General features: G+C 36.0%; 2 protein-coding genes across 2 annotated transcripts in view; both read left to right on the top strand.

The window, feature by feature from the left end:
• The window catches only part of LOC113227604 (carboxypeptidase inhibitor SmCI-like), a 17,601-nt gene extending 14,173 nt beyond the window's left edge, over window positions 1-3,428 (top strand). Inside the window, exons 9-10 of the mRNA XM_026460565.1 lie at window positions 755-812; window positions 3,091-3,428. Of these exons, the coding sequence (XP_026316350.1) occupies window positions 755-812; window positions 3,091-3,205 (173 nt within the window). The 3' untranslated portion in view covers window positions 3,206-3,428. The remainder of the gene's footprint in view (window positions 1-754; window positions 813-3,090) is intronic.
• Window positions 3,429-8,192: 4,764 nt separating this feature from the next.
• LOC113227583 (papilin-like) overlaps window positions 8,193-10,719 on the top strand; it is a 27,819-nt gene continuing 25,292 nt past the window's right edge. Inside the window, exons 1-2 of the mRNA XM_026460538.1 lie at window positions 8,193-8,340; window positions 9,551-9,575. Of these exons, the coding sequence (XP_026316323.1) occupies window positions 8,302-8,340; window positions 9,551-9,575 (64 nt within the window). The 5' untranslated portion in view covers window positions 8,193-8,301. The remainder of the gene's footprint in view (window positions 8,341-9,550; window positions 9,576-10,719) is intronic.

Genomic DNA, 10,719 nt, shown 5'->3' with positions numbered 1-10,719 from the left:
AGTGACAGTGACAGTGACAGTGACAGTGACAGTGACAGTGACAGTGACAGTGACAGTGACAGTGATGATGATGATGATGATGGTGATGATGGTGGTATTGGTGGTGATGGTGGTGATGGTGATGATGATGATGATGATGATGATGATGATAATGATAATAATAATAACAATAACTATAATCGCTCTCAAGTACGGACTAGTGCAACAGAGGTTGCCATATTACAAGTATTCACCGGAGCCAATACTCGAAGATGACCGCACCAAAATCTATTGGGATCGATCTATTAACACGGACAGGACTATTCTTGCAAATAAGCCTGATATTGTGATATTGGATCGATCGCAGTCGAGGGTATTTCTTGTGGACGTCACCATCCCGCATGACGAGGGTCTCGTGAAAGCTGAAACCGAGAAACGCCGGAAGTATCTCGACCTGGCGCACGAGATCACCGCAAATGGGTTAATTACAGTCAGCCTTTCTAACAGTTTGAGGCGGTTGGATTTCTGTGGCGTGTCGCTTCCAGCACAAATGCAGAAGGCGGTCCTGCTCGATACGGCACGTATTGTTCGCCGATTCTGTCTCGTATAAAAAAAGAAAAAATATCTATCTACCCATCTAGACAAGGGAAAAAGTTAGTGTCGTTTAGAAATTCGAAGTCAAGGCGCTCAACATAGGTGATTGACGAATACCCCACTGACAAGAGCCTAGTTCTTAAGTAAGAAGAGGAAGTTAGCAATTTTATTTCTTTTCTAGATCCCTGGTCGTGTCAATTGGAACCACATTCAGGACCTTGTCCAGTTAATGGCACCAGGTTAGTTTTTTAAATTTCTTAACAATTATTATTTTAATTCTTGTGTCATAGACAATTCAATCTAAATTGAAGAATGTTATTTATTTACTTTAAATCGATGCAATTTGGAATTATATAACTTTCAAAATAGAACCAATCTATCATCGGTCATCAAGTACATTTATGTACTCGAGAACATAAATGTACTCAATGCATTTGGTATTCTAGTCATCGACTAAATTTATATAGTCAATGTATTTGGTATTAAAGAATAATATTTGATCCTCTTTTTCATTTAGGTCAAATCTTGGTTGCGCCTTCAATTTAGTAGGTTAGGTTAGGTTTGAATATGAAAAAGCAGATGCGATTGCGTTTCCGAACATGATTTCAGGTCAAATTATATTATAATTAATATCATATTAGTATACAAATATAATCAACATTTATTACTTATTTTTAAAAATTATTATCTAAATTTTATTTTTAATGTCATATTTACATACATATTTTTTTGCGTAGCTCAGAACAGATTAAAATATCCATTGTTTTAGTTTATTTTATGTCTCAAAGAAAAAATATCAATAGAATAGAATAGAATAGAATTATTTATTTCGGACCATGATCCATAATACAGTAAATTTTTCTTACGTGCTATGGTTAGTGCAATACAAAATTACTTAATTTTAGTGAAAAGAAGTGAAAGTCTAGACCACTACCCTACGCACGTGTAGTTGCACCCAATGTTGTAGTTGGTAGGGGCAGTCCAGCCTATTGGCAACAACGGCTAGGATGCTAGTAGCGCTGCCGCGCACACGCATCGTAAGTGAGACAGCCTTCTTGCGCATAATGGCATGAAAGCCATCTGTGTGCACCTCGGTGAACATGCACTACAGTGTCGCGGCAGCCCCATCAGCATCCTAAAAGCGTTGTTATATCGCACCCTTAGTGTATTCAGGGTTCTCTGCGTATACTTCTACTATTCTAATATACTGCGTATACTAATAAAAAGCGATGATGGCTTAGATTTTTTTTGCCTGCTCTGCCCTGATAAGCCAGAAAGCGCTGTCTCAATCGGAGTAAGTTTTGAGAAAATCGACTTTTTATTAATTGGAATTTCGCACCTTCAAAAATAAATCTTTTTGAAGATGTCTAAACTTATTTATACGTATTTTGACTAATAGATTTACTAACATACCTAAATTATCCATAAATGGTACCATTATACCTATTTTGTGAGATACCACTACTTTGATTATAAAGAAAGCCGCCAAATCTATTAGTAATTTAAGGTAAAATTGAGATATGAAAATACTTCTTAGTGGTTTTTTAAATGTTTTAAGGTAGGTAGCGCTATTTCTATTATACCATTAGGTGCCAAATTATTATAGCTACTGAATGGTATAAAAAAAACTAAAAGGGCGTATCTTAGAACTAACGCCTTTGGGCTTAGCAGGGCAGTGCTGTTTTTGCAAAATTACAATGATCATTTAAATGCATGCCATTTCGCAGATGTGGCCTTATTACAACAAGAGTAATTTTATTAACTTTTATTACCTTACCATCTGCCGCCGTAGTACATTATTGCAGAGGCCGGGAAGTAAGGGATTACTGGACGAGCATGAGTTATTAATACGAGTCCAGCAATCCCCGTTCGCGCCGATGCATGTATAGAATTTTTCTCAAAGAATGTGAGGAAATAATAAAGGACTAAAAAGAGGATGATGTGTAATAGAAATAGTAAAAAAATATTAATTAATATTAAAAGTAATATTTGACATGTTAGGACAATTTTGCAAAAAGAAAATGTTGTTGTTAATCCTGGCACATTAATAGTCTGCCGAACTTCTGGTGATGTGTTTGAATTTTGCGAGTATATCTTATTACTGTATTTTCGTTATCGCTCTTCTCACTAGCTCTCATTTTCGCGACCAAAATACAAAAAAGACGAAAAAACAAAAGAATACCAAAACTCTTTAGTTAGTGTTACTGCCATTTTCTTTCTTTTTAAGTAAGCGGTACATGTAGGTATTTTTAATTGTAGCAGTTATGAACACTGAGCAGTTGACTGTATGAGTTTTTCTTTTGCCTGTTCATATAGTTCATTGTTAGTAGGTACATTTAAAAGTTTAGAGAAGAGGACAGTAATGGATTTTTATACTTACTTTGCAGGCCTTGGCCGGGAAGGAGCCGCATGGGCCATAAATTACAAACTTTCCGTATTCCATTTTTGAAAGTATAAGTATGTTTGAGAAAACGTTGTTTTTAAACACGTTCTAATGTTTTCATTGATTGTTTTCAGATATTATTGGAACGATAGCGAGGGAGAATGCCAGTTATTCCCTTACGGAGGATGCTTCGGCAACCAGAACAATTTTAAAACAGAAGAAGTGTGCCTAGACATGTGCAGTTGGTAGGATCTTTTATTTATAATGCGTGTCATGAAACAATAATAAAGTGGAGTGTACGGACAACGGCACATCAGACTACACATTTTTGTTCGAAAATGGCTTCCAGTGCAACGGAACAAGATACGTCAATGTGTGGCTTGATATACTGGCGTGTGTACATTGAATAAAAATCGTCATTTGAATTTAACGTAAAATATGAACAAATATTAGTTCGATGTAAATAAAACTCTTCATGATAAAACATCGTTTCTTTTTCTTTAAATTCCTGTTCTCACAGGTCTCATGTTCTCACATATCTTTCACACATATCTAATAAAATAAAACCGAAAGCCTGACTAGTTAAACACAATTTAGTTAAACAAACTCAAACTCACATGTCATGGGTAAGCAAATTAAAGTTTAAATCGTCATATTGAATTAACTTTATACTGTTCATTCGTAGGGCAGATTCACCTGAGAAGAATGAACGAGAAAGTCTAGGCCTTGCACTTTGTAAATATACATTTGAATACATTTATCATTTACAATGCTTATCGTCAACATCTTAAATCGAGAAAACCTGCCATCCATTTTTGTCATCCAAGTACGCAGAAGCTGCATAATAACCTTTAATAGAAAAGAAATAAAGAAGGAAACGTTTATTCAGCTTATTAAGACTTACAAGGAACAAAACAAAACAAATAATGATTGCAAATATAAGCTGAAACGGATGCAACTCAGCACAATGTCACAGCTCGCCTGCTCGTAACGTTGGTTTTCATTTGGAACCACTTTTATAAGATGTCCCAAAAGAGTCGTTTACCTTGGTTAAACGAAATCGTGGTACAATGAGTTTGGATAAGCTCTAGGTTAATATTATTATTATGGATATTTCTATTCTTTCTCAATGAAATTATGTATATTTTTACGGGGGTACAAAAATATTTGAGTAAATGTACTGTGATGCCACAGTCATGATACCAGTCTCCTTAAACTTTTCTCTGAGAGAAACCCGAGAGCCTAGACGGTACGCAGAACGAATCGCTCGTTTTTGCAATACAAATATGGTTTGTATGGCTGCCGCTTTACCCCACATGAGAATCCCAAGACATTATACTATGGAAGTAACTAAAGTAAACTAGTCTAGCAGTACTATAGCACCGGCTGCTACCGGCACGCTATGATGGCCGTTTTGATGTTTGTCCGCTCATCAAGTTTCGCATTAATTCATAACTAAGTCGAAGGAGCTAATTGCTGTACATTGTTGTCAATGGTGACGTGCAGTAAAATTTAGGATGTATAATTTTACGACATAACTCGGCATTTCTTTTTCAAAATTTAAAAAAATGAAATCTAACACTATCGTCACTTAGGGGATCGCTGGCCAGCACAACTTCTACTTCCGGCAAACTCGCGTCAAAGCTCAATGCAAAACAAAGTACACACATCAAAAGTGTCTAGGGATCAAATACGTTTAAGAGTATTGCTGCAATTAGGGTTAATTATATTAACTTTTTTGTATCGCTATTGATACTTTTTAGTGAGTTTTAACATTTAAATAAGGAATATTGTTTAAAATTCGATAATAAGAAGAAAATCGATTGTCAATGTGGTTTTATATAAAAATGAGTTATAGCATTTTGACAAAATCATTACAATATCTGCATCGGAACCGAAACAATTTACATTATTATGGAGAGACGACATCATTTAATCCGAGAAGTGATGATGCGAGCCGTCGGAATGTTGGAAGCTGGCTCCAGGCAACGTGCTGTGGCTTTCACTCTTAACACTACACAGAGCGTCATAAGTCGCCTCTGGACGCGCTATCGCATGACGGGCAGCGTGGCCAGATCGTCATAAGTCGCCTCTGGACGCGCCATCGCATGACGGGCAGCGTGGCCGAGCGACATGGAGGACGATCTCGCATCACGATTCACGACTCGCAGACAGGACCGGTATATCCAAAATACTGCTCGACGGAATCGTACCATGGCCGCCATGATGTTGGTTACGAGGCTCCACAGCTCCTCAGGATTGCTAATAAGCGATCAAACAATCCGAAATCGTTTACGTGAAGTGGGTCTGCGATCCCGAAGGCCGCTCAGAGTTCCACCTATTGCACCCTGCAATCGCAGGACCCGTTTACGATGGGCTCGCGAATACAGAAACTGGGAGGAAGAAGACTGGCGCTATGTGTGCTTTTCGGATGAATCCCGCTTCGGTATGAGACCGGATACAAGACGTACTCGAGTTTGGAGAACATCTGGACGTCATGACCGTTTGAGATATTGTCAGGAAGTTCATCCATATGGTGGGGGAATAATAATGATATAGGCCGGTATTTGGATCGGCGGAAGAACCGATCTCATTTGGATCAGGGGTAACCTCAATGCTCAAGTTTACGCAGAGAGGATTGTTTCAGATGTTATCATCCCTTTGCGAGGCCAGTTGGGTGATTCATTTCAACTAATGCATGACAACACACGTCCACACACGGCTAGAGTCGTAACACGCATTCTTGCCGAAGCTCGTATCAACGTTCTGCCGTGGCCTGCTCAATCGCCAGACCTCAATCCAATTGAGCACGCATGGGATATGCTTCAAAGAAGAGCTGTGCCGAGTATGCATACCGTACATACTCTACAACAATATTTTGACTTGTTACAAAACACATGGGCGGCCATTCCTCAAAGTGATTTTGATGAACTCATCTTCATGCTTAAGATGAGTACGCCAAATCGCTGTAATTGTGTGATTCGTGTTAATGGTGGAAATACAGATGATTAATTTTCTTATCTTAACAATAAAAATAAGCAAAATCATCATTTTCGCCATTTTTTTGTCATTTAATTGACGCCGTTAATTTGAGTTTTTTCCCACAATTTGCAAAAACATCAATTTTAGTTTATTTTAATTAAATATAGGGGTAAGCGGTTAAATAAAACATAAGCATTAAAGTAAGAAGTCGTCCTGGAAGACTGGATTTGGTAAATATTGCTTAAATAATTTTTATTTCAAAAATATTCACTTGATCCCTAGACACTTTTGATGTGTGTAGTTTCGAATTGACGATATATTAAGTAAACATTTTTATTTTCGTTTTATAAAAAACTTTTTAATCAGCTACCCCTAGCAATACTAGTTACAAATCTAAAAAGTTATACTCGCATTTGATTATTTTTTTTCTAATCTGTAAAAATGGCCATCATAGCGTGCCGGTACTATAACATCGGTAAGCACACGCATTCTGCGGACTGCGTATGCAGGGGAGCTTAATCTGCTGGCCAGGGAAACACGATAGAGATGTGTTTCGTCCACCATTAGACTTTTGACAATGGTATCCGCTCTGCTTTAGGAGACAATAGGCCTCACTTAACAGTACCATTTTTATGGGATAGGTCATCGAGTATATAACCAGAAATAGAGACGAAATGTCATTTAATTTGTTTGAAAACTATTCTGCCATATCATTACGCTGACAAATGCGCTCCGATTGGCCAGCTCGAATTCGAAACAATTGACGGGTGTCGTCAATTATTTCACTTCAAATCTACCAGTTTAACTTGTGCTTTGCTGAAATGGACGAAAATTGAAAAGTTACATAATTTAATATTTAATTACCGATGAAATGTGATTCAGTTTGTTTTGTAATTAGATGTTTTGCTGTTTTTCCGACACCACCGAATGGAACAGCCCCCCATAGTTAGAAATATCTTTATTACAATAAATACAGAATATTTTTGGAATATACGGAGACGTACACACAGGTCAGTTGTTGGCGCTGTACTATTTCAGCATTCTAATCGTGATTTCAGTGCAAACGAGAGTTGATATTTAAAAGTGACATCAGTGCCATTTGACTGATGAGTTGCCAGCGATGGATGACCCTTTTTTCGTCTCTATTTCTGGTTATATACTCGACGGGATAGGTAGATAATTTTTCTATAACACGTATCGTCCACCTACATTTGTTTGCGGTTTAAATTGGTACTGGTGTTTTTTATTCGCAAAACTTAACAGTTGTTTAAATATTAATACATATATATCAAAAGATTCACGGTTGTTAACGATTATTAAATATTTATTATATAAATAACAAAAGTAGACATTAAATAGTGAACCTTACGACCTTTATTTAGTGTTCTTTGCAATCGTTTCTATATTACATTATAGCTGTATCTCTTTAACATTTACACAAATGTGTTTTAATTTGTAAGGAAAATTATTGTAATTATTTTTTTTTATTTTATTGTACAGTCAGCTACAGAAGGCATTAACCACACATACAGATTGTTTTGTTAGTCACTACAATACATATAATTTTTTTAAATCTATTGAATGTGACGATGTTTGACCACCATATTCAATTATTTTTGTGAAACTAGTTTGTTATAATTATTAACACAAAAGTCAAACACTTAGAAAAAATTCTTGAATTCGAAAATTAAGCCACGGAACTAGCGGATTTATGAATTTTTCTATGTGCTTGCTGCAGATCTTTGTTTATAGTTTTTAACGACTTTTTGCCGTAGCGCCATCTATGAGAAATCTATTTCTTTACTCAGCCAGGTACCTTTTTTAACTACGATGACGGCCGGGTGCGTTCTGTAGCGCTAGCACGATAAACTGTTCTCACATAGACATCTCACGCTTTATGTCGCTCTTGCGCAAGTCGCGCCCTTTCGTGGTAGCTCTGCTGAAGCGTAGAACTAAGCGTTATTATTTTACATTGGGTACGCGAACCAGGTGCACTTGCGTCTATTTAGATATATATCTATGAACCGAACAAAGGCACAATTGCCAAGATAAAATTAAGAATTTGTGAAGCCTTGTCCCGGTGACTGTACACAAAATGTTTTGTTAATTATAATATTAAGGACAACTCAAGAACAAATTAATATTAAAATTATGTATCGTACACTTGGGCAAATATCTTTATGTTGTCCATGAATTATTTTCTAACTTTTTTTTAAATTTTAAGTTTGCAACCGTCGAATGTGTAAACGGACCCGAGTAAGAATATAAATTCGTAAAGAAAAGTGCGGCTATTAATTTTGTATTGGGCTCTGTGATAAGTAGTCACTAAAATATTTTAAAATATCACATAACATCGAATAATTATGAAGACGTGCTTATTTAGCTCCGTGCTACTCCTTTCGGTGAGGTTTTTTCAATTAATTATTTTAATAAAATGTTATTTTATTAGTGTTAACATTAAGGGATATCAGCGATCAAAACAACACACGCCATTTAAAGGTCCATTTGTGATACACTTATATATTACATAATTATACTTCGTTATATTATGTTCGTTCCTTTTTTTGATGCAAGTGTTTTGTTGTATTTCGAATAAAAGGGATTCGTCCAGTTGCATGTCCCGGTGGGTGTGACTCTTACAAAAAGACATTCACTCTGAGGTGTTTTCGTAACTTGTCCCAAAAGATGGGCGCGAGTTCGAGATGCTTCCTTATTAATGAGGATAACCGTATAAATGCAATCGTTGAATCGATCGATAATAATTACAGACAATTAGAAGAATAGATCAGATCAATTTCATACAAAATATTAGCGACAAGTCATTACAGCTATTAGGGAGAATCTTAACATCATGATTCAGAAATTGCGTTTTCTATGGCAATGCTATCTAGTGGTAAACATCGGAACTAGTGTTACAAAACACTAGCCATGGTTCTTACATTAAAGGAGGCATTCATTATCCTGCATTGCAGTCCGCCGCTTAATGCAGGATAAAAAAATGTAGTTGAAGCGTGCAAGCCATCCTGCAATACTGCAATGCGTCCTGTGAGGCTTCATACGTAGGCCATACGCAGGATAGTGTGTGAGTTGTCTCCAGCCTGCGCGGCGGACTGATTTGCAGGTAGTGAATGAGCCGTTTTGGGGAAAATCTTAACATCGCGATTCAGAAATTGCATTTTCTATGCCAATGCCATCTAGCGGTAAATTTTGGAACTATTGTGACACTTGTTGCTAAAGTAAACTTTTTCAAGCTTTTATTGAATGTCACGATGTTTTACTACCATGATTCATTCATTCCATTATTTTTTGTGAAATTGCTTCACTAGTTTCTTAATAATTATTAATAATAAAGATCGAACAGTTTAGAAGAACATTTCTTCGATCTGACCCGTTTGTAAGAGTTCATAAAATAGATCTGTAACAAGCACACAGAAAAATTCGTAAGGTCCGCTGGTTCTCTGCGTCGGCGGTGTAGTTGGCATAGCGTCTGGCACGGTTTGCTAGAAGACGTCTGTTCTAAACTGGCCGGATCGAAGGAATTTTTTCTAAAGTGTTCCATCTTTATTATTAATAAGTATAACAAACTGTAAACTTTTTCTTTTCTCTTTGTAGGTTGTTACAACCATCCGTGGTTCAAGTAAGTAGTGAATTTAAAAAAAAAATGAATTTTTAGTTTTAATACTTATAACAAACTAGTGAAATAACTTAGTAGCAGTACAGCTCCTTGTGAAAGAGTTCGTCCAGGATAGTACTGCCACCTTACCTTTTTCTGGTGTCAGCGTTACTGTGTTCCGGTTTTGAAGGGTAAGGGTGCCGGTGAAATTACAGGCAAATGGGACTTTTCAACTTATGTCTCAGGGTTATGGACACAGAGGCAGTGCACCTCAGATCTTTGCGATTTAAAGCTCTGAGTGGCACTGCAATTGTTATGAGCAGTCGCGTCGGTTAACATCAGGCGCACAACTTTTTTCGTCCAGTCACTTCGTATCATAAAAAAAGTGATTTCTCAAGAAAATAATTGAATATCATGGTCATAACATAGAATATCGTGATATTCAATTAACTTAAAAATTACAATGCAGGCAGGGCCACTTGTTTTAATTCAGAATTTATCTTTTTATAAACGAATTTGAAGCCATTTGAAAAATGTGTATCGGATAGTATACATGTTCTGTTTAGTTCAGTTGATATAAAAAAAATCATTGGTACTTATATGTTATATGTAAAGTACCTATTGAATACTGCGATTTTCTTGTAAAATATCGAGGTCAGTTTGTGCTTTTTTTCTCCTCTACTACTAACTCTCCTCAATTTTAATTTTTTTAATCGTGAAAATGTTTAGGAATCGTGTTTTCACACCGTATAGTAATTAGAGTATTTCCTAAATTTTACTATGTACGTAAATTTTCCAGAGTGATTGATTCTACACTTTCACTGTTATGCGAAACCAAAGCCAAAGTATAATAAAATAAAATAATAAAAATAAAATGTTTATTTCAGTAATACAATGAATTTTACATTAACAGTGGATGGTACCTCTTAAGCTTATCAAGCCTGTGTCAGGAGGCACCGCTCTTCCATAGCTATAAATGCATATTTAACATTTTTAACTTATACTTAATGTAGTGTTTAATTTTTACATTTCCAAACATCGTCAAAACAAAACAAACAATTTTTATTTTTAACAATTTTCAACTTTCTTCTTTCTTAACTTCTAATTTTAAATTTAATTTGAATCTTAAAATGTATATGTGTGCATTTGTATATGAAAAAGTGTGTGT

This window comes from Hyposmocoma kahamanoa, unplaced genomic scaffold, assembly GCF_003589595.1.
Source record: "Hyposmocoma kahamanoa isolate Upper Pololo Valley unplaced genomic scaffold, ASM358959v1 211, whole genome shotgun sequence".
NCBI classification, from domain to species: Eukaryota; Metazoa; Arthropoda; class Insecta; order Lepidoptera; family Cosmopterigidae; genus Hyposmocoma; species Hyposmocoma kahamanoa.
Note: the sequence above shows the minus strand (reverse complement) of the source record. Positions and strands in the feature narration are given on the sequence as shown.